Below are 24,889 nucleotides of genomic sequence, written 5' to 3'. Positions count from 1 at the left end.
ATGGCCGTTAATGGCGGGACTGTTCTCCCCCGTGTGTGTGTGAACGACTTTGACTCGGTTCGGTCCCGCTGTGAACTGGCACTGAGAGCCGCTGTGTCCGTGTGTCGAGCCCGGGCTCCGGAGGAGCAGCTGCAGCTTTGTGTTGTCCTCCTCCTCCTCTCCCCTCCCCCTCCTCTTCTCCTCCTCCGTGTTTGTTTGGAAAACCTGCCAGGCGCATGCGTCAAACCACGGCGCTCGTTTCTGCGTATGAGAAAGAAAACATCGGGATTTATGTCAGTAATTAATTTATGCAGCGCGTATACCCAGTGTTTATCAATCAGTTTGATGAGCTTATTACGGAAGGTCCGTGACGAACAGCTCCGTGTTCATATCAGTCTGTCACCGTCTGTTACTACATTTAGATATACAGTCACACACCGTCTGTTACTACAGTCAGATATACAGTCACACACCGACTGTTACTACAGTCAGATATACAGTCACACACCGTCTGTTACTACATTTAGATATACAGTCACACACCATCTGTTACTACATTTAGATATACAGTACAGGCCAAAAGTTTGGACACACCTTCTCATTCAATGCGTTTTCTTTATTTTCATGACTATTTACATTGTAGATTCTCACTGAAGCCATCAAAACTATGAATGAACACATGTGGAGTTATGTACTTAACAAAAAAAGGTGAAATAACTGAAAACATGTTTTATATTCTAGTTTCTTCAAAATAGCCACCCTTTGCTCTGATTACTGCTTTGCACACTCTTGGCATTCTCTCGATGAGCTTCAAGAGGTAGTCACCTGAAATGGTTTCCACTTCACAGGTGTGCCTTATCAGGGTTAATTAGTGGAATTTCTTGCTTTATCAATGGGGTTGGGACCATCAGTTGTGTTGTGCACAAGTCAGGTTAATACACAGCCGACAGCCCTATTGGACAACTGTTAAAATTCATATTATGGCAAGAACCAATCAGCTAACTAAAGAAAAACGAGTGGCCATCATTACTTTAAGAAATGAAGGTCAGTCAGTCCGGAAAATTTCAAAAACTTTAAATGTGTTCCCAAGTGGAGTCGCAAAAACCATCAAGTGCTACAACGAAACTGGCACACATGAGGACCAACCCAGGAAAGGAAGACCAAGAGTCACCTCTGCTTCTGAGGATAAGTTCATCCGAGTCACCAGCCTCAGAAATCGCAAGTTAACAGCAGCTCAGATCAGAGACCAGATGAATGCCACACAGAGTTCTAGCAGCAGACCCATCTCTAGAACAACTGTTAAGAGGAGACTGCGCCAATCAGGCCTTCATGGTCAAATAGCTGCTAGGAAACCACTGCTAAGGAGAGGCAACAAGCAGAAGAGATTTGTTTGGGCCAAGAAACACAAGGAATGGACATTAGACCAGTGGAAATCTGTGCTTTGGTCTGATGAGTCCAAATTTGAGATGTTTGGTACCAACCACCGTGTCTTTGTGAGACGCAGAAAAGGTGAACGGATGGATTCCACATGCCTGGTTCCCACTGTGAAGCATGGAGGAGGAGGTGTGATGGTGTGGGGGTGTTTTGCTGGTGACACTGTTGGGGATTTATTCAAAATTGAAGGCACACTGAACCAGCATGGCTACCACAGCATCCTGCAGCGACATGCCATCCCATCCGGTTTGCGTTTAGTTGGACGATCATTTATTTTTCAACAGGACAATGACCCCAAACACACCTCCAGGCTGTGTAAGGGCTATTTGACCAAGAAGGAGAGTGATGGAGTGCTGCGGCAGATGACCTGGCCTCCACAGTCACCGGACCTGAACCCAATCGAGATGGTTTGGGGTGAGCTGGACCGCAGAGTGAAGGCAAAGGGGCCAACAAGTGCTAAACACCTCTGGGAACTCCTTCAAGACTGTTGGAAAACCATTTCAGGTGACTACCTCTTGAAGCTCATTGAGAGAATGCCAAGAGTGTGCAAAGCAGTAATCAGAGCAAAGGGTGGCTATTTTGAAGAAACTAGAATATAAAACATGTTTTCAGTTATTTCACCTTTTTTTGTTAAGTACATAACTCCACATGTGTTCATTCATAGTTTTGATGCCTTCAGTGAGAATCTACAATGTAAATAGTCATGAAAATAAAGAAAATGCATTGAATGAGAAGGTGTGTCCAAACTTTTGGCCTGTACTGTACAGTCACACACCGTCTGTTACTACAGTCAGATATACAGTCACACACCGTCTGTTACTACAGTCAGATATACAGTCACACACCATGTCTGTTACTACAGTCAGATATACAGTCACACACCGTCTGTTACTACATTTAGATATACAGTCACACGCCGTGTCTGTTACTACAGTCAGATATACAGTCACACACGTCTGTTACTACATTTAGATATACAGTCACACACCATCTGTTACTACATTTAGATATACAGTCACACACCATCTGTTACTACAGTCAGATATACAGTCACACACCATCTGTTACTATAGTCAGATATACAGTCACACACCGTCTGTTACTACATTTAGATATACAGTCACACACCATCTGTTACTACATTTAGATATACAGTCACACACCATCTGTTACTACAGTCAGATATACAGTCACACACCATCTGTTACTACAGTCAGATATACAGTCACACACCATCTGTTACTACATTTAGATATACAGTCACACACCATCTGTTACTACATTTAGATATACAGTCACACACCATCTGTTACTACAGTCAGATATACAGTCACACACCATCTGTTACTACAGTCAGATATACAGTCACACACCATCTGTTACTACATTTAGATATACAGTCACACACCATCTGTTACTACAGTCAGATATACAGTCACACACCATCTGTTACTACAGTCAGATATACAGTCACACACCGTGTCTGTTACTACAGTCAGATATACAGTCACACACCGTCTGTTACTACATTTAGATATACAGTCACACACCGTCTGTTACTACAGTCAGATATACAGTCACACACCATCTGTTACTACAGTCAGATATACAGTCACACACCATCTGTTACTACATTTAGATATACAGTCACACACCATCTGTTACTACAGTCAAATATACAGTCACACACCGTCTGTTACTACAGTCAGATATACAGTCACACACCATTTGTTACTACATTTAGATATACAGTCATACACCGTCTGTTACTACATTTAGATATACAGTCACACACTGTGTCTGTTACTACATTTAGATATACAGTCACACACCATCTGTTACTACATTTAGATATACAGTCATACACCGTCTGTTATTACAGTCAAATATACAGTCACACCCCGTGTCTGTTACTACGGTCAGATATACAGTCACACACCGTCTGTTACTACAGTCAGATATACAGCCACACACCGTCTGTTACTACATTTAGATATACAGTCACACACCGTCTGTTACTACAGTCAGATATACAGTCACACACTGTCTGTTACTACATTTAGATATGCAGTCACACGCGTGTCTGTTACTACAGTCAGACACGTCTGTTACAACATTTAGATATACAGTCACACACTGTCTGTTACTACATTTAGATATACAGTCACACATCGTGTCTGTAACTACATTTAGATATACAGTCACACACTGTCTGTTACTACATTTAGATATACAGTCACACATCGTGTCTGTAACTACATTTAGATATACAGTCACACACCATCTGTTACTACATTTAGATATACAGTCATACACCGTCTGTTATTATAGTCAAATATACAGTCACACACCATGTCTGTTACTACAGTCAGATATACAGTCACACACCGTGTCTGTTACTACAGTCAGATATACAGTCACACATCGTGTCTGTAACTACATTTAGATATACAGTCACACACCATCTGTTACTACATTTAGATATACAGTCATACACCGTCTGTTATTACAGTCAAATATACAGTCACACACCATGTCTGTTACTACAGTCAGATATACAGTCACACACCGTGTCTGTTACTACAGTCAGATATACAGTCACACACCGTGTCTGTTGCTACAGTCAGATATACAGTCACACACCATGTCTGTTACTACAGTCAGATATACAGTCACACACCGTCTGTTACTACAGTCAATTCAATCAATCAATCAATTTTATTTATAAAGCCCAATATCACAAATCACAATTTGCCTCACAGGGCTTTACAGTATACGACATCCCTCTGTCCTTATGACCCTCACAGCTGATCAGGAAAAACTCCCCAAAAAAACCCTTTAACGGGGAAAAAAAACGGTAGAAACCTCAGGAAGAGCAACTGAGGAGGGATCCCTCTTCCAGGACGGACAGACGTGCAATAGATGTCGTACAGAACAGATCAACGTAATAAATTAACAGTAATCCGTATGACACAATGAGACAGAGAGAGAGAGAGAGAGAGAGAGATGTAGGTAATGACAGTATCTTACAACAACATTATTGAAAGTAATAATATTATAGTTATAGTTCTGGCTACTGTGGTACAATATGTTGAAAGTATGTATTAATATCTGGCAGTATACATGTGTGACAATAGTCATATGTGTATAATAACAGTAGAAGTATGACTAATGACTAATGATGGCAGCAGCAGCAGGAGGCATCTGGCAGGACCACGGCAGCAGCACAACCACACACGTCACGCTGTCCAGGCACCGCTGTGATATGAGTTAATCTGAGAGACAGTGGAGCACAAAGGCTCCGGAGAAGAAGCCGAGTTAGTGACATCCAGAATGGCCGAGTTAGCAAGATGCAGTAATAGAATACGAGAGAGAGAGAGAGAGAGAGAGAAGGTGCCCGGTGTATTATAGGGGGTCCTCCGGCAGACTAGGCCTAAGTCAGCCTAACTAGGGGCTGGTACAGGGCAAGCCTGAGCCAGCCCTAACTATAAGCTTTATCAAAGAGGAAAATCTTAAGTCTAGTCTTAAATGTGGAGACGGTGTCTGCCTCCCGGACCGTAACAGGAAGATGATTCCACAGGAGAGCTCTCTAAGATATGATGGAGCTTGACCATTTAGAGCTTTATAAGTTAACAGTAGGATTTTAAATTCAATTCTGGATTTTACAGGGAGCCAGTGCAGAGAAGCTAAAACAGGAGAAATATGATCTCGTTTCTTAGTTCCTGTTAGTACACGTGCTGCTGCATTCTGAATTAGCTGGAGAGTTTTTAAGGACTTACTAGAGCTACCTGATAATAGAGAGTTACAGTAATCCAGCCTAGAGGTAACAAAAGCGTGGACCAATTTTTCTGCATCTTTTCAGGTCAGGATAGGCCTAATTTTCGCAATATTACGCAGATGAAAAAATGTAGTCTATGAGGTTTGTTTTAAATGAGAATTAAAAGACAAATCTTGATCAAATGTTACTCCGAGGTTTCTTACGGTAGTGCTAGAGGCCAGAGCAATGCCATCTAGAGAAACTATGTCATCAGATAAAGAGTCTCTGAGTTGTTTGGGGCCAAGAACAATAACTTCAGTTTTGTCTGAATTTAAGATCAGGAAATTGGTGCTAATCCAAGTTTTTATGTCTTTAAGGCAATTATGGAGTTTAGTTAATTGATTACTTTCTTCTGGCTTCATCGATAAATACAACTGTGTATCATCCGCATAACAATGGAAATTTATAGAGTGATTTCTAATGATGTTACCTAAAGGAAGCATATATAGAGTAAATAGGATTGGTCCGAGCACAGAACCTTGCGGAACTCCAAAACAAACTTTGGTATGTAAGGATGATTCATTATGAACGTCAACAAACTGAAAACGATCAGATAAATAAGATTTAAACCAGCTTAGTGCAGAACCTTTTAGGCCAATTAAGTGATCCAGTCTCTGCAGTAGAATTTGATGGTCAATTGTGTCAAACGCTGCACTAAGATCTAATAAAACAAGTACAGAGACGAGTCCTTTGTCTGAAGCAATCAGAAGGTCATTTGTAATTTTAACTAGTGCTGTCTCAGTGCTATGATGCACTCTAAATCCTGACTGAAATTCCTCAAATAAATTATTATCATGGAGAAAATCACACAGCTGGTCTGCGACTACTTTCTCAAGGATCTTTGACATAAAGGGAAGATTAGATATTGGTCTATAGTTGGCTAACACCTCTGGATCCAGGGTGGGCTTTTTTAGTAGAGGTTTAATTACAGCTACCTTAAAAGACTGTGGTACATAGTCTGTTAATAAGGATATATTGATCATATCTAATATATGAGTGTTAACTAAAGGAAAGACCTCCTTAAGTAGCCTAGTTGGGATGGGGTCTAAGAGACACGTTGATGATTTAGATGAAGAAATCACTGAGGTCAATTCTTGAAGAGAAATTGGGGAGAAGCAATCTAAATATATATTAGGTCTTACAGCTGTGTTTGAGGTTAGATAGGTACTATCTGAGGACAGCAGGTCATGAATTTTGCCTCTAATAGTTAGAATTTTGTCATTAAAAAAGCTCATAAAATCATTACTGCTAAGGGCTAAAGGAATACAAGGCTCAATAGAGCTTTGACTCTCAGTCAGCCTGGCTACAGTGCTGAAAAGAAACCTGGGGTTGTTCTTGTTTTCTTCTATTAATGCTGAGTAATAGTTTGCTCTGGCATTGCGGAGGCCCCTCTTATAAGTTTTGAGACTGTCTGTCCAGATTAAACGAGATTCTTCCAGTTTGGTTAAGCGCCAATTCCTTTCAAATTTTCGCGATATTTGTTTTAACTTACGGGTTTGAGAGTTGTACCAAGGAGTGAACTTTCTTTGCTTTTTTAACTTCTTTTTAAGAGGAGCTACAGAGTCGAGTGTTGTTTGCAGCGAGCCTACGGCGCTATTGACAAAATGATCAAAGTCGGTACGGGAAACCTCTGTTACTGAGGGACTTGGTATTGAATTTAACGACGGAGTAATCTTTTCCTTAAATTTTGCGACAGCACTATCTGATAAACATCTAGTATACTAACTGTTGCTGAGTGGCGTGTAATCGAGTAAAAAGAAATCAAAAGTAATCAGATAATGATCCGATAGCGAGGGATTCTGTGGAAAGACTTTTAGGTTATCAATTTCAATTCCATACGTCAGAACTAGATCGAGGGTATGGTTAAAACAATGAGTGGGTTCATGTACACCCTGACTGAAGCCAATGGAGTCTAATAATGAGATAAACGCGGTAGCCAGGGAGTCATTATCAACATCGACATAAATGTTAAAATCGCCTATAATAATCACTTTATCTGATTTAAGAACTAAACTGGATAAAAACTCTGAGAATTCAGATACAAATTCAGAATACGGGCCAGGAGCACGGTACACTATAACAAATAAAAGTGGCTGCGAGGTTTTCCAGGTCGGATATAAAACACTAAGAACGAGGCTTTCAAATGAATTATAATCTAGTTTAGGTTTAGGGCTGATTAACAGACTAGAGTTAAAAATGGCTGCAACTCTCCCTCCTCGGCCGCTGCCTCGAGGAATGCGGGTATTATTATGACTGGGAGGAGTGGACTCATTAAGACTAACATATTCATCTGGACACAGCCAGGTTTCTGTGAGACTGAGTAAATCAATATGATTATCTGATATTAATTCGTTTACTAACACTGCTTTAGACGATAGAGACCTGATATTTAACAGTCCGCGTTTAATTCTCCTGTTTTGTCTTTCTGTCACAGAAGAAGTTTTAATTTTTATGAGGTTATGCACAACTCCTCTTTGTTTAATTTTAGATTTAAATAATTTAGGTGGTCGGGGGACAGACACCGTTTGTATAAATCTATGAAAACTAAGGCTGGGTAGCTGAACTAGAAGCTCAGAGAGGCGTTTAGGACTGCAACTCTCTGTCCTGGTCTCAACTCTGGGTTGTCAGGGATTTAAATTACTAATAAAGTTTGCCAGGTTTCTAGAAATGAGAGCAGCTCCATCCAAAGTGGGATGAATGCCGTCTCTCCTAATAAGACCAGGTTTTCCCCAGAAAGTTTGCCAATTATTAACGAAACCCACATCGTCTGCTGGACACCACCTGGACAGCCAGCGGTTAAATGATGACATGCGGCTAAACATGTCATCACTGGTCAGATTTGGGAGGGGTCCAGAGAAAACTACGGAGTCCGACATCGTTTTTGCATATTCACACACCGAGGCAATATTAATTTTAGTGACCTCCGATTGGTGTAACCGGGTGTCATTGCCGCCGACGTGAATAACAATCTTACTGAATCTACGTTTAGCTTTAGCCAGCAGTTTTAAATTTGACTCAGTGTCGCCCGCTCTGGCCCCAGGGATACATTTGACTATGGCCGCTGGTGTTGCTAACTTCACGTTTCTCAGAATAGAGCTGCCAATAACCAGAGTTTTATCCTCAGCGGGTGTGTCGCTGAGTGGGGAAAAGCAGTTGGAAACGTGAACAGGCTGGTGGTGAGCCGTGGGCTTCGGCTTGGAGCTGTGCTTCTGGCGAACCGTAACCCAACCTCCCGGCTGAACGGAAGTTACCGGAGGACAGTTAGCAGAGGCTAAGGCTATGCTATGTGGCTCCGCACCGGCTACAGGGGGCTGGCTAACTACCGCAGCTACTGAATGGTTTTCCATGGTGTGGAGCCGCGCTTCTAATTCACTAAGCCTCACCTCCAACGCGGCAAATAAGCTACACTTGTTACAATTACCACTGTCGCTAAAGGAGGCAGAGGCATAACTGAACATTTGGCACACCGAGCAAGAAAGAGCAGAGGGAGAAGCCATCGCTAACTGTAAAGCTAATGTAGCTACGTGCAAACAACAGCTAAGAGATTAGCGAGAAAGCCGTAGAAAGGAGGAGAGCTATAAGTGCTTAAACAGAACCAGTGTGGGTAAAGACTTGAAGTAGACGTTAAAGCAACGTTAAAGCAACTGAAGTGAGAAAGCAGGCTAGCAGAATTCACCAGAGCAGTACAGAGACGCTGTCACAGAAACACCGGAAATGACACAACTCGCTTACCGCAATACGTCAGGACATGAGGACTAACCAACCGTCAGATATACAGTCACACACTGTCTGTTACTACAGTAGGGCTGTCAATGAATATTCTAAATTCGAATTTAAATTCGAATTTGAAAAAAAAATGGGCCTTCGAATGTAAAAATTGATATTCGATTGTAGAGAGAAAAAAAACACCACCACAGTTGTCCTCTTTGCGAGTGGGCGTTGGCCTGGGCCGCTGCACTGAAAGCACTGGACAAGCGGTTCTGCCACCAGCTGTTGTCTCCGTCACCCGGCTTGACACATCCGCTTGCGGCTCGCGCAGAAAATAGACCAGAGCCAGCCACGGAGCTGCACGGCGCTTCGAGGCTCTTCGCAGCGCTTCCGTGAGCGCTGCGAAGTAGTTATGTTTCCTTGTATTAATACATATACAAGTATGTTTCCTTGTATTAGTTTGCCCTCTTGTGGACATAATGCGAAAAAAAAAATTCGAATGGTTCGAACCTATGAGTTATTTGTAGAAGGAATATTCGAATGTCATTTTTGAGCAATTTTGACAGCCCTATACTACAGTCAGATATACAGTCACACACCGTCTGTTACTACAGTCAGATATAGTCACACACTGTCTGAGATAGTCACACACTGATACACGTCTGTTACTACAGTCAGATATACAGTCACACACTGTCTGTTACTACAGTCAGATATACAGTCACACACCGTCCGTTACTACAGTCAGATATACAGTCACACACTGTCCGTTACTACAGTCAGATATACAGTCACACACTGTCTGTTACTACAGTCAGATATAGTCACACACTGTTTGAGATAGTCACACACTGATACACGTCTGTTACTACAGTCAAATATACAGTCACACACTGTCTGTTACTACAGTCAGATATACAGTCACACACTGCGTTACTACAGTCAGATATACAGTCACACACTGTCTGTTACTACAGTCAGATATAGTCACACACTGTCTGAGATAGTCACACACTGATACACGTCTGTTACTACAGTCAAATATACAGTCACACACTGTCTGTTACTACAGTCAGATACAGTCACACACTGCGTTACTACAGTCAGATATAGTCACACACTGTCTGAGATAGTCACACACACACACTGATACACGTCTGTTACTACAGTCAGATATACAGTCACACACTGCGTTACTACAGTCACACAGTTTGTTAGTACAGTCAGATACAGTCACACACACACACACACACACTGATACACGTCTGTTACTACAGTTAGATGTGACATGTGTTAATATAACAAACAGGCGGATTGACTGACACACGGCAGTTTTAAATAACTCTGCTCCAAAACCCAAATTTATTTATCAATACAGTTAATTTCTAAAATAAAGAAGCTGCAGACAGTTAATAAGAACTTATTCCACAGTCAGTGGACACATCTGACTGTACACACGCTAAGAACATGTCAGTACACTCACACACATACAGCAGCAGTGTGTCAATGTGTGTTGTTGTCAGTTAATCTGCAGTTTGTCCAGCAGCCACACTGATGCCTCAGTAAAATCAATCAGGTCATTGATCAATTATTGATTGATTGTTATGTTTTCAAGTATGAAACCTGAACTCAACATGTCTGTAAAATAATAATGTTCAGGTCACGTGATCACAGGTTTGGTCACCTGATCAGACAGGTTTGGTCACCTGATCACAGGTTTGGTCACCTGATCAGACAGGTTTGGTCACCTGATCAGACAGGTTTGGTCACGTGATCACAGGTTTGGTCACCTGATCAGACAGGGTTGGTCACCTGATCAGACAGGTTTGGTCACCTGATCACAGGTTTGGTCACCTGATCAGACAGGTTTGGTCACGTGATCACAGGTTTGGTCACCTGATCAGACAGGTTTGGTTACCTGATCACAGGTTTGGTCACCTGATCAGACAGGTTTGGTCACCTGATCACAGGTTTGGTCACCTGATCACAGGTTTGGTCACCTGATCAGATCACAGGTTTGGTCACCTGATCAGACAGGATCGTGTTGTTTTATTGTAAAAGGTAACTTGTGTCTTCCTGTCCAGGCAGGTCCATGTCATTCTGACGAGAAGCTGAGATGTCCAATGACAGCCAGGGATCGGTGAAGGGGGAGGCAGCAATGATGCCGTCTCCCTCTGCCTCCGCCTCCTCTCAGGGACCTCCCCTTTCTCCGTCCACCACATCCAAACCACCTGAGCTACCAGGTACACCTGTCTGTCTCACTACCTCTCTGTCTCTCTACCTCTCTCTCTCTCCGTCTCTGTCTCTGTCCTGTCTCTCTGTCCCTGTCTCTGTCTCTATGTCTGTCTCTCTGTCTCTGTCCTGTCTCTCTGTCCCTGTCTCTGTCCTGTCTCTCTGTCCCTGTCTCTATCTCTGTCTCTGACCCGTCTCTCTGTCTCTGTCTCTGACCCGTCTCTCTGTCTCTGTCTCTGACCCATTTCTCTGTCTCTGACCCGTCTCTCTATTTCTGTCTCTGATCCATCTCTCTGTCTCTGACTTGTCTCTGAACTGTCTTTCTGTCTCTGACTTGTCTCTGTCTCTGACCTGTCTCTCTGTCTCTGTCTCTGACCTGTCTCTGTCTCTGAACTGTCTTTCTGTCTCTGTGTCTGACTTGTCTCTGTCTCTGACCTGTCTCTCTGTCTCTGACCCGTCTCTCTGTCTCTGACCCGTCTCTCTGTCTCTGTCTCTGACCGGTCTCTCTGTCTCTGTCTCTGACCCGTCTCTCTGTCTCTGACCCGTCTCTCTGTCTCTGTCTCTGACCTGTCTCTGTCTCTGAACTGTCTTTCTGTCTCTGTGTCTGACTTGTCTCTGTCTCTGACCTGTCTCTCTGTCTCTGACCCGTCTCTCTGTCTCTGTCTCTGACCCGTCTCTCTGTCTCTGACCCGTCTCTCTGTCTCTGTCTCTGACCTGTCTCTGTCTCTGAACTGTCTTTCTGTCTCTGTGTCTGACTTGTCTCTGTCTCTGACCTGTCTCTCTGTCTCTGACCCGTCTCTCTGTCTCTGTCTCTGACCAGTCTCTCTGTCTCTGTCTCTGACCCGTCTCTCTGTCTCTGTCTCCGTCTCTGATAGGGGTGGGGTAAATTTCCGATTCTTAGATGCATCGCGATTCGGACGTGGACGAATCTGAATCGATTCACAAACATCCAAATTTCGATTATTTAAATCTGTTAATTAGAGTAATACAGAAGGTTCTAAATAATGCGGAACTAAGAAGCGCGGTACGTGTCATCTCCGGGACACTTTGGGATGCGCACCTGGAGCAGACACGCCGACACGCGCACAGAGGAAAACAAACATGGCTGACCGCTACCCACCTCGCCGTGAGAGCTGAACAGCTTCTTCTAATTTAAAAGCAGATGTGTGGAAATACTTCGGCTTCTACAACGTTGACGGCGGAAGCGAACTGGACAAGAGACACGTTATATGTAAGCTGTGTCGTGCTAAAATAAAATACTTTGGCAACACAACAAACATGAGAAGCCATGTAACTCGATTCCACCTGACGGAGGAGACGGCAGGCTGTTATTGCTGCGTCAACTAGTGGCGCCACCGACCAGAGAACAATCGAGGAAGCAATTAGAAAGCTGCCACCCTCATCGGAAAAGGTGAAGTGAATTACGAAGGCTGTTGTGGCATTTATTGCCAAGGATTTGCGTCCTTATTCTGTCAGATCAGGGATTTCGAGCACTGCTGCATACACTGGAGCCCAGATACACCATCCCATCCCGACGCTATTTCACCGACACTCTACAACCAAACCAAAACAGAAGTCATGGCCTCACTGTTGAAGGCAGGCAGGTAGGAACGCAGTTACATGTGATGCGTGGACGTCTGTGGCCACCGAATCATTTGTTACTCTAACTGTGCATTTTATCTTGTGATTTAAGATACCTGTTGTTACCTTTGGTTCTGTACAACGAAGTTGTAACTTTCCAGTTTGCAAGCATTTCCATTTATATGTTTAATAAAATATAATGGAAATGAATTCAACTCTTTCTTATTACAAATGCACTGTTTTTAAACATTGCAAGTGTTGAATGCTTATTCAGTGAGACAAAAAGAAATGTGTTGTGAAAAAGTGCATCAATATACATAAATTAAAGATGCATCAATAATCGTTTTATAATCGAATCGTAGCCCCTGAATCGTAATCGTAATCGAATCGTGAGGTGTCCAAAGATTCCCACCCCTAGTCTCTGACCCGTCTCTCTGTCTCTTTGTCTCTGACCCGTCTCTTTGTCTCTGACCCGTCTCTCTGTCTCTGACTTGTCTCTGTCTCTGACCTGTGTCTCTGTCTCTGAACTGTCTTTCTGTTTTTGACTTGTCTCTGTCTCTGACCTGTCTCTCTGTCTCTGTCTCTGACCTGTCTCTGTCTCTAAACTGTCTTTCTGTCTCTGTGTCTGACTTGTCTCTGTCTCTGACCTGTCTCTCTGTCTCGGTCTCTCACCCATCTCTCTGTCTCTGACCCGTCTCTCTGTCTCTGTCTCTTTGTCTCTGACCCGTCTCTCTGTCTCTGTCTCTGACCCGTCTCTCTGTCTCTGTCTCTTTGTCTCTGACCCATCTCTCTGTCTCTGACCTGTCTCTCTTTCTCTGTCTCTGTCTCTGTCCCGTCTCTCTGTCTCTGTCTCTGACCCGTCTCTGTGTGTCTGTCTCGGTCTCTGACCCGTCTTTCTGTCTCTGTCCCGCCTCTCTGTCTCTGACCCGTCTTTCTGTCTCTGACCCGTCTCTCTGTCTCTGTCTCTTTGTCTCTGACCCGTCTTTCTGTCTCTGTCTCTGACCCGTCTCTCTGTCTCTGTCTCTGATCCGTCTCTCTGTCTCTGTCTCTTTGTCTCTGACCCGTCTCTCTGTCTCTGATCAGTCTCTCTGTCTCTGTCTCTGACCCGTCTCTCTGACCTGTCTCTGTCTCTGAACTGTCTTTCTGTCTCTGTGTCTGACTTGTCTCTGTCTCTGACCTGTCTCTCTGTCTCTGACCCGTCTCTCTGTCTCTGACCCGTCTCTCTGTCTCTGTCTCTGACCGGTCTCTCTGTCTCTGTCTCTGACCCGTCTCTCTGTCTCTGACCCGTCTCTCTGTCTCTGTCTCTGACCTGTCTCTGTCTCTGAACTGTCTTTCTGTCTCTGTGTCTGACTTGTCTCTGTCTCTGACCTGTCTCTCTGTCTCTGACCCGTCTCTCTGTCTCTGACCCGTCTCTCTGTCTCTGTCTCTGACCGGTCTCTCTGTCTCTGTCTCTGACCCGTCTCTCTGTCTCTGTCTCCGTCTCTGATAGGGGTGGGGTAAATTTCCGATTCTTAGATGCATCGCGATTCGGACGTGGACGAATCTGAATCGATTCACAAACATCCAAATTTCGATTATTTAAATCTGTTAATTAGAGTAATACAGAAGGTTCTAAATAATGCGGAACTAAGAAGCGCGGTACGTGTCATCTCCGGGACACTTTGGGATGCGCACCTGGAGCAGACACGCCGACACGCGCACAGAGGAAAACAAACATGGCTGACCGCTACCCACCTCGCCGTGAGAGCTGAACAGCTTCTTCTAATTTAAAAGCAGATGTGTGGAAATACTTCGGCTTCTACAACGTTGACGGCGGAAGCGAACTGGACAAGAGACACGTTATATGTAAGCTGTGTCGTGCTAAAATAAAATACTTTGGCAACACAACAAACATGAGAAGCCATGTAACTCGATTCCACCTGACGGAGGAGACGGCAGGCTGTTATTGCTGCGTCAACTAGTGGCGCCACCGACCAGAGAACAATCGAGGAAGCAATTAGAAAGCTGCCACCCTCATCGGAAAAGGTGAAGTGAATTACGAAGGCTGTCGTGGCATTTATTGCCAAGGATTTGCGTCCTTATTCTGTCATGGAAAATCAGGGATTTCGAGCACTGCTGCATACACTGGAGCCCAGATACACCATCCCATCCCGACGCTATTTCACCGACACTCTACAACCAAAACAAAACAGAAGTCATGGCCTCACTGTTGAAGGCAGGCAGGTAGGAACGCAGTTACATGTGATGCGTGGACGTCTGTGGCCACCGAATCATTTGTTACTCTAACTGTGCATTTTATCTTGTGATTTAAGATACCTGTTGTTACCTTTGGTTCTGTACAACGAAGTTGTAACTTTCCAGTTTGCAAGCATTTCCATTTATATGTTTAATAAAATATAATGGAAATGAATTCAACTCTTTCTTATTACAAATGCACTGTTTTTAAACATTGCAAGTGTTGAATGCTTATTCAGTGAGACAAAAAGAAATGTGTTGTGAAAAAGTGCATCAATATACATAAATTAAAGATGCATCAATAATCGTTTTATAATCGAATCGTAGCCCCTGAATCGTAATCGTAATCGAATCGTGAGGTGTCCAAAGATTCCCACCCCTAGTCTCTGACCCGTCTCTCTGTCTCTTTGTCTCTGACCCGTCTCTTTGTCTCTGACCCGTCTCTCTGTCTCTGACTTGTCTCTGTCTCTGACCTGTGTCTCTGTCTCTGAACTGTCTTTCTGTTTTTGACTTGTCTCTGTCTCTGACCTGTCTCTCTGTCTCTGTCTCTGACCTGTCTCTGTCTCTAAACTGTCTTTCTGTCTCTGTGTCTGACTTGTCTCTGTCTCTGACCTGTCTCTCTGTCTCGGTCTCTCACCCATCTCTCTGTCTCTGACCCGTCTCTCTGTCTCTGTCTCTTTGTCTCTGACCCGTCTCTCTGTCTCTGTCTCTGACCCGTCTCTCTGTCTCTGTCTCTTTGTCTCTGACCCATCTCTCTGTCCTGTCTCTCTTTCTCTGTCTCTGTCTCTGTCCCGTCTCTCTGTCTCTGTCTCTGACCCGTCTCTGTCCCGTCTCTCTGTCTCTGTCTCTGACCCGTCTCTGTGTGTCTGTCTCGGTCTCTGACCCGTCTTTCTGTCTCTGTCCCGCCTCTCTGTCTCTGACCCGTCTTTCTGTCTCTGACCCGTCTCTCTGTCTCTGTCTCTTTGTCTCTGACCCGTCTTTCTGTCTCTGTCTCTGACCCGTCTCTCTGTCTCTGTCTCTGACCCGTCTCTCTGTCTCTGTCTCTTTGTCTCTGATCAGTCTCTCTGTCTCTGTCTCTGACCCGTCTCTCTGACCTGTCTCTGTCTCTGAACTGTCTTTCTGTCTCTGTGTCTGACTTGTCTCTGTCTCTGACCTGTCTCTCTGTCTCTGACCCGTCTCTCTGTCTCTGACCCGTCTCTCTGTCTCTGTCTCTGACCGGTCTCTCTGTCTCTGTCTCTGACCCGTCTCTCTGTCTCTGACCCGTCTCTCTGTCTCTGTCTCTGACCTGTCTCTGTCTCTGAACTGTCTTTCTGTCTCTGTGTCTGACTTGTCTCTGTCTCTGACCTGTCTCTCTGTCTCTGACCCGTCTCTCTGTCTCTGACCCGTCTCTCTGTCTCTGTCTCTGACCGGTCTCTCTGTCTCTGTCTCTGACCCGTCTCTCTGTCTCTGTCTCCGTCTCTGATAGGGGTGGGGTAAATTTCCGATTCTTAGATGCATCGCGATTCGGACGTGGACGAATCTGAATCGATTCACAAACATCCAAATTTCGATTATTTAAATCTGTTAATTAGAGTAATACAGAAGGTTCTAAATAATGCGGAACTAAGAAGCGCGGTACGTGTCATCTCCGGGACACTTTGGGATGCGCACCTGGAGCAGACACGCCGACACGCGCACAGAGGAAAACAAACATGGCTGACCGCTACCCACCTCGCCGTGAGAGCTGAACAGCTTCTTCTAATTTAAAAGCAGATGTGTGGAAATACTTCGGCTTCTACAACGTTGACGGCGGAAGCGAACTGGACAAGAGACACGTTATATGTAAGCTGTGTCGTGCTAAAATAAAATACTTTGGCAACACAACAAACATGAGAAGCCATGTAACTCGATTCCACCTGACGGAGGAGACGGCAGGCTGTTATTGCTGCGTCAACTAGTGGCGCCACCGACCAGAGAACAATCGAGGAAGCAATTAGAAAGCTGCCACCCTCATCGGAAAAGGTGAAGTGAATTACGAAGGCTGTCGTGGCATTTATTGCCAAGGATTTGCGTCCTTATTCTGTCATGGAAAATCAGGGATTTCGAGCACTGCTGCATACACTGGAGCCCAGATACACCATCCCATCCCGACGCTATTTCACCGACACTCTACAACCAAAACAAAACAGAAGTCATGGCCTCACTGTTGAAGGCAGGCAGGTAGGAACGCAGTTACATGTGATGCGTGGACGTCTGTGGCCACCGAATCATTTGTTACTCTAACTGTGCATTTTATCTTGTGATTTAAGATACCTGTTGTTACCTTTGGTTCTGTACAACGAAGTTGTAACTTTCCAGTTTGCAAGCATTTCCATTTATATGTTTAATAAAATATAATGGAAATGAATTCAACTCTTTCTTATTACAAATGCACTGTTTTTAAACATTGCAAGTGTTGAATGCTTATTCAGTGAGACAAAAAGAAATGTGTTGTGAAAAAGTGCATCAATATACATAAATTAAAGATGCATCAATAATCGTTTTATAATCGAATCGTAGCCCCTGAATCGTAATCGTAATCGAATCGTGAGGTGTCCAAAGATTCCCACCCCTAGTCTCTGACCCGTCTCTCTGTCTCTTTGTCTCTGACCCGTCTCTTTGTCTCTGACCCGTCTCTCTGTCTCTGACTTGTCTCTGTCTCTGACCTGTGTCTCTGTCTCTGAACTGTCTTTCTGTTTTTGACTTGTCTCTGTCTCTGACCTGTCTCTCTGTCTCTGTCTCTGACCTGTCTCTGTCTCTAAACTGTCTCTCTGTCTCTGTCTCTGACCTGTCTCTCTGTCTCTGTCTCTGACCTGTCTCTGTCTCTAAACTGTCTTTCTGTCTCTGTGTCTGACTTGTCTCTGTCTCTGACCTGTCTCTCTGTCTCGGTCTCTCACCCATCTCTCTGTCTCTGACCCGTCTCTCTGTCTCTGTCTCTTTGTCTCTGACCCGTCTCTCTGTCTCTGTCTCTGACCCGTCTCTCTGTCTCTGTCTCTTTGTCTCTGACCCATCTCTCTGTCTCTGACCTGTCTCTCTTTCTCTGTCTCTGTCTCTGTCCCGTCTCTCTGTCTCTGTCTCTGACCCGTCTCTGTGTGTCTGTCTCGGTCTCTGACCCGTCTTTCTGTCTCTGTCCCGCCTCTCTGTCTCTGTCTCTTTGTCTCTGACCCGTCTTTCTGTCTCTGTCTCTGACCCATCTCTCTGTCTCTGTCTCTGATCCGTCTCTCTGTCTCTGTCTCTTTGTCTCTGACCCGTCTCTCTCTCTCTGATCAGTCTCTCTGTCTCTGTCTCTGACCCGTCTCTCTAACCTGTCAGTGTCTCTGACCTGTCTGTGTCTCTGCAGACGAGCTGGTCCAGGCCGGATGGTCCAAGTGTTGGTCTCGGAGGGAGAACAGACCGTATTATTTCAACAGATTCACCAATCAGAGCCTGTGGGAGGTGCCAGTGCTGGGTCAGCATGATGTCATCGTGAGTACTGTTTCCTGTCATGTGACAGGTGTGTGCAAGTGTCACGACGACGACAACAACAGGAAGTCAGTTATTGTACCTGAGTAAAAGACAGATTGTTATGTCACCTGTCCATCATCAATACATGAACCATCATGTCCTTTCGTCTGTCCCTGTCTGTTCCTCCGTCGGTCTGTCTGTTCCTCCTTCTGCCTGTCCCTCTGTCTGTCTGTCCGTCCGTCTGCCTGCCTGTCCCTCCGTCTGCCTGTCTGTCCGTCCGTCCGTCTGTCTGTCTGTCCCTCCGTCTGCCTGTCTGTCCCTCCGTCTTTCTGTCTGTCCCTCGGTCCGCCTGTCTGTCCCTCCGTCTGCCTGTCTGTCCCTCCGTCTGTCTGTCTGTCCCTCCGTCTGCCTGACCCTCCGTCTGTCTCTCTGTTCCTCCCTCTGTCTGCCTGCCTGTCCCTCCGTCTGCCTGTCTGTCCGTCCGTCTGCCTGTCTGTCCCTCTGTCTGCCTGCCTGTCCCTCCGTCTGCCTGCCTGTCCCTCCGTCTGCCTGTCTGTCCCTCTGTCTGTCTGTCTGTCTGTCCCTCTGTCTGTCTGTCTGTCTGTCCCTCTGTCTGTCTGTCTGTCTGTCCCTCCGTCTGTCTGTCTGTCCCTCTGTCTGTCTGTCCCTCTGTCTGTCTGTCTGTCTGTCTGTCTGTCTGTCCCTCTGTCTGTCTGTCTGTCTGTCCCTCCGTCTGTCTGTCTGTCCCTCTGTCTGTCTGTCCCTCTGTCTGTCTGTCTGTCTGTCTGTCCCTCCGTCTGTCTGTCCCTCCGTCTGTCTCTCTGTCCCTCCGTCTGTCTGCCTGTCTGTCCCTCCGTCTGTCTGTCTGTCCCTCCATCTGCCTGTCTGTCTGTCCCTCCGTCTGTCTGTCTGTCTGTCCCTCCGTCTGCCTGTCTGTCTGTCCCTCCGTCTGTCTGCCTGTCTGTCCCTCCGTCTGTCCACAGTCTGATCCTTTAGGACTGAATGCGGCTCCAGCAGAGGGTGGAGACAGTAACCTTGATAATGGTCAGAGGAAGAGGAGGAGCTCGGAGGAGCAGGGGGCGGGGCCTAACAGTGTAAAACGAGTGAAGGTAAAAGAAAGGTCATGTGATCAGCTGTATCAGTGACAGAGGTGCAGTGGATTGTGGGAAACTGAGTCTGTTGTTTCCAGGTGGAGCCCACTACGCCCATCTCACCCAGCACCCCCGGGGTCAAACCCTGGAACTCCGCCCCTGAGGACAAACAGGCCACGCCGGCCACGCCCACAACCCCGAGCCCCACCCCTGCTCCATACAGACCAGCAGTGTGAGTGCTGAGGCTCCACCCCTCCCCTAAGCATAGTTAGCTTCTCAGTCAGTGGTGTATCAGAGGTTTGACGTGTTGTTGTACTTTTCAGTATCTACTGGGATCTGGACGTGCAGACCAACGCCGTCATCAGAGAGCAGCCGCCCGCCAACCACCTGCCCCCCCACCCAGAGATCGAGCTGCAGAGGGCGCAGCTGGTCACCAAACTGAGACAACACTACCACGAGCTGTGTCACCAGAGAGAAGGTACGAGGCCCCTGCCGCCAGACGCTCCGCTGTCTGTCCGTCTGTCTGTCTCCATGTCCATCTGATGGACCGTCTGTCTGTGGTTCAGGTATTGATCCGCCCCGGGAGTCGTTCAACCGATGGCTGCTGGAGAGGAAAGTGATTGACAAAGGTCACGACCCCTTACTGCCCAGCGACTGTGACCCAGTTATCTCCCCGTCCATGTTCAGAGAGGTCATGAACGACATTCCCATCAGGTACTGAGACTGTTAAAGCTTCTGTCAGGGTCTGTACCAATGTATTGATTATGTATCAATACCTGTGTGTGTGTGTGTGTGTGTGTGTGTGTCAGGTTGTCTCGTATTAAGTACAAAGAGGAGGCTCGGAAGCTGCTGTTCAAATACGCTGAAGCTGCCAAGAAGATGATCGACTCAAGGTGAGACAACAGATCAGTCAGAGTCACATCCTGCTAATGACCTCTGACCTCTAACCTCTGACCTTTGATCTCTGACCTGTGCAGGAATGCGAGTCCAGAGAGCAGGAAGGTGGTGAAGTGGAACGCTGAGGACACCATGAGCTGGCTGCGCAGAGATCACTCCGCCAGCAAGGAGGACTATATGGTAACCTCTGACACTGACCTTATGACCTCATGACCTTGTGAGGTAGCCGTCACACACAGGTAGATGACATTGCCTGTGTGTGACGTTGACCTCGGTGAGGTGCTGTGGCTCACGTGCCTGTGGTGTTGACACAGATGCCGCTCTGCTGCAGTGCTCCTGTCTTGGCCTGTTGCTCCCAGTGATGATGTCATCATCTCCTGAATGTGTCGTAACATTCGTTCTTCACCTGATTGAAAACGTAACAAAATGTCCACCTGATGTGGTGACAACATTTTACTGACAGTGTCAGGTGGGTCTGTTTTCAGAGCTGATGATGTCAGCATTGTGAAGGATGATGTAATCATGTAAAAACCATGACAGCATGGACCGCAGCCACAGAACACGGAGAACATTCCAACAACAGTCAACAGGAAGTGTCACATGTTGTCTTTCACCGGTCGCAGTGAAGCGTCTCCTTCATCTCACATGATGTCATCACGTCTTTGCGCAGGAAGAGACAAGTAAACACGGCGTAACATAAATCTGATAAACATCTGACATCACAGAGATGCTCAGAGTCCCACCCGCTTCATGATCAGCTCCACCTGTGGAGGGTGGAGACAGAGGAAGCCATGGGGAGACAGTGGTTATAAGTCAATGAATGACCGCTCCTCTTCCTCACTGATGATGTATGATTGTTTCCAGCAGGTGTGTGTGTGTGTGTGTGTCGCACATTAATGATCCAAATCTGTTCTGAGCCTCAGTAGACATGAGCAGTCCAGTACCGTGTGTGTCCACTGGGTGTCGCTGTGCAGGTGTCTTTGTCCCTGTTGAATCAGGTGTTCTAACCCGGGAAGGTAAAACAGGGTTTTAACCACAGGTGCAAAGATTCATCTTCGTTTGGTTTTTGATGGAGGTGAAGAAACGGACGTTCTTCACATGGGACAGATGAACAGGAAGACTGTTCTGAGCCTGAAGACCATTTTCTGAACACCACAGTCACCACAACACAGGGAAGCGTGTGGCATTGAACCGAAGTGAGCACGCCAGCCGGGTCAGGTCAGGTATCTCGGTTCCTGCAGCAGTGGTTCTCAGTCATTAACACCCTGCTTTATTCATTGCGGACTCCTCGCTCCTCTGAAGCTGCCCATGCCTCAGGTTTTCTGGAAGTCGTCACCGCTGTCTGTTCCAGGAAATATTCCGTCCTTCGCTGCAGCTGGAAAACTGACGTACAGTGAAAGGTTGGGTCTCACTGTGAACCGGCGCATCTGCAGATTAAATCCATACCTAACCTAGCGATCTCATGGCCGTCTTGTGGAGGTTAGAATGTGTGGACTGGGGGTGTTTCTCAAAGTCAAGGAGCCTTCCTTGGGAGGACGGGTCCTCCTAAGAGGCAAGGCAAGAGTTCTCCCTCTCATTCAGTGAACACACATTGGAACAGACTAATGAGTGTCCTCATGTGATCATCATTAACCCTCAGAAGTCTGAGGAGGTTTCAGTTACTGTGATCAGTTTAGCACTCTGTAATGTTGTTGGACAGTTTTAAACACACGTGTCAGTATTGTCAGAGTCACGTGACATTAGGGAGAATATATTTCTGGATCATATTTAAGAGTAAGTGGAGTAATCGAGTAAAGACAACAGCTGTTCTAAATGATCGTTAACAGTATGAACACAGACTCACACACAGAATTCACTCTGTCATTTCACAGTTATCCATATTATCTGTGTGTCACCGCACACTGCGCCACAATAATGTGAACAGATCTGATCTGATGAGCTGCGCTGCTCTCAAACAGCTGACTGCGCCGATTGTACATTATACCACCAGGTAATCCTCTGAAATAAGTTCACCTCAGAACAGAAGAGTGATGCTTTGACCTGCAGGATATTCTCATGTCTTTACTGTGGCCGCTCTCACCGCCATTCACCCAAAAATACCCCTATTGAAACTAGGCCTGTGACGATCAGCGATCAAATCGTATATTGGCGATTGGAGGGTTTTCAGGCGATTTGCTGGATATCAAGGCAATTTTGGAAAAAAAAAAAAAACGGTGCATTAAGAGATGTTTTTTGGGGAAATACATGACTGTCAGAGAAGCCCCGTTTACAAACAGACCTACAATCCATCTCCTCTCTCTCTTCTCTCTCTCCTTTCTCCTCTCCTCTCTCTCTCCCCTCTCCTCTCTCTCTCTCCTCTCTCCTCCTCTCTCCTCTCTCTTCTCTCGCTCTCTCCTCTCAATTTCAATTTCAATCCTCCTCTCTCTCTCTCTCCTCTCTCCTCCTCTCTCCTCTCCTCTCTCTTCTCTCTCATCTCTCTCCTCTCCTCTCCCCTCTCTCTTCTCCCTCTTCTCTCTCCTCTCTTCTCTCTCTTCTCTCTCCTCTCTCTCTCTCTCCTCTCCTTTCCGGTTCCGGTGAGTGTGAGCGTGAGTGGTGGTGGTGTGCGAGTGGCGCGGAGTTTTGAATGGTTTGCTGTCCCTGCTTTTGGACTTTAATCTTGGTTTTCCATCTGTCTCTTGTACATGATCAGGTATGCTGTTTTTCAGATTCTTTTGCTGAGTGTCTGACGAGTGTTTAGTGGTTTTGTGTGGTGGTTTTCGGGAGGAATGGCGTCCGCCGAGACGCCACCTCCGTCTATTCGGCAGGGAGTGAGGGTAGTCCCGCCGGATAATAGTGTTACTGTGGAGGAAGTTCTGCTGGCTGTAGGTGAACAGGTAGGACATGACACCATCAGCTTTGCTTCCAGAATGAACAAAGCTGTCGTTGTATTTTTAAGAACGGAGCAGTGTGTTCACAGCCTGGTGGAGAGCGGAGTTTTCGTTAGGGACACCTTCGTGCAGGTGTTGCCGCTGTCAGCTCCGTCTATGCGGATCACCGTCTCCGGTGTTCCGCCTTTCATCCCAAACAAGCTGTTAGAGCATGAGCTCCGCAGATTTGGGAAGTTTGCTAGTGGATTTAGAGTGATCAACTTGGGCTGTAAAGACGCTAAACTGAAGCATGTGCAGTCTCTGAGGAGACAGGTGTTCATGTTTTTGGACTCACCTGCACAGACACTGGAGGTGTCTTTTAGACTTAAGCATGGCGAAGCTTCTCACATGGTTTATGCCAGCTCCGGCCAAATGAAATGTTTTGAGTGTGGGGATGTGGGGCACAAACGGTTTGCGTGTCCGCATAAACAGCAGCTTGATGCGGTCGCTGGTGCCGCTGTTGGGGCCGGCTCCGTGGCTGCGCCGGTGCCCGGCTCCATGGCCGGCGCCGTGGCGGAATCCGGGGATGCGCCCGTGGCCGGCTCCACGGCCGGTGCTGCGGCGGGCTCCGGGGATTCGCCTGTGACCGGTTCCGCGGCCGGCTCCGCCGCCGTGTCCATGGTCGGCTCTGTGACCGGGTCTGCTGTGGTTCCCGCGGGGCCCTCGGCTGGCCCGATGGCTGAGTCGGCGTGTGATTCATTGAATGGTCCCGTGTCAGGTGAGGCTGCAGTCAGCCTGAGCAGCGCTGACAGTCCGCAGCCTGAGGAGACTGTGGAGGAGGCCCCTTCAACAGTTTCTGCAGGTGGAGGTGAGGCTGTGACAGTGAACAGATTATGGAGGCTGTTTTCAGCAGCCAGGCATCAGGTAGAGGAGAGGATGCAGAATGGGACTCAGAGTCAGATACTGTGTCAGTCAGTGAGGTGTCCAACAGGAACACAGATCTATATTCCCTTGAGGAAATAAACACTTTTCTAGACCAAACTTTTCACAGATCTGTGAAAGTTAATAATTATTTTAGTGACACCGAAAAGTTCATCAGATCAGTGGGAATGCTGAAGAGATCTGTTGGTGTGGACTTATTGGATGAAAGGAAGCGTTTTCGCCTCAAGAAACATATCACAACACTGAAAAAGGTATCTAAAGGCAAAACTGTTAGAAAGATTAAAGTTAGGTAAGATGATCATGTATCACCTGGTGTTCTGTTTCATACACTGTTCTTTACTGCTTTCCTCTTTTCTGTCTCTCTTCTTTAACCCTCATATGCAGAGCAGCACTATAGGGTCTATTAACATTAATGGTGGGAGAGATAAACATAAAAGAGCCCTAGTCAGTGAGATTGTTTCACAAAAAAAGATAGATGTGCTGTTCTTACAGGAAACTCATAGTGACCAGGCAGATGAGGTAGACTGGGGTTTATGGTGGGAGGGTCCACACGTCCTGAGTCATGGCACAAGTGTCAGTGCAGGGGTAGCCATCCTCTGCAGAGCAACTGCCAATGCAGTCATGCTCTCTGTTAGCGAGGTGGTTAAGGGTCGGCTGCTGATTGT

General features: G+C 46.2%; 1 protein-coding gene across 2 annotated transcripts in view; it reads left to right on the top strand.

The window, feature by feature from the left end:
• pcif1 (phosphorylated CTD interacting factor 1) overlaps nt 1-24,889 on the top strand; it is a 41,128-nt gene that overhangs the window by 334 nt on the left and 15,905 nt on the right. Inside the window, exons 2-9 of one of the 2 annotated variants that reach the window (XM_078172106.1) lie at nt 11,027-11,181; nt 18,345-18,469; nt 19,432-19,557; nt 19,638-19,771; nt 19,863-20,017; nt 20,106-20,253; nt 20,349-20,432; nt 20,517-20,616. In XM_078172106.1, coding sequence (XP_078028232.1) covers nt 11,055-11,181; nt 18,345-18,469; nt 19,432-19,557; nt 19,638-19,771; nt 19,863-20,017; nt 20,106-20,253; nt 20,349-20,432; nt 20,517-20,616 — 999 coding nt within the window. In that variant the 5' untranslated portion in view covers nt 11,027-11,054. Of the gene's footprint in view, nt 1-11,022; nt 11,182-18,344; nt 18,470-19,431; nt 19,558-19,637; nt 19,772-19,862; nt 20,018-20,105; nt 20,254-20,348; nt 20,433-20,516; nt 20,617-24,889 lie in introns of both variants that reach the window. The other variant, XM_078172102.1, reaches the window with a different exon arrangement.

Source organism: Epinephelus lanceolatus, chromosome 1 (genome assembly GCF_041903045.1).
Source record: "Epinephelus lanceolatus isolate andai-2023 chromosome 1, ASM4190304v1, whole genome shotgun sequence".
NCBI classification, from domain to species: Eukaryota; Metazoa; Chordata; class Actinopteri; order Perciformes; family Serranidae; genus Epinephelus; species Epinephelus lanceolatus.
This window is presented reverse-complemented; position numbering and strand designations above follow the sequence as displayed.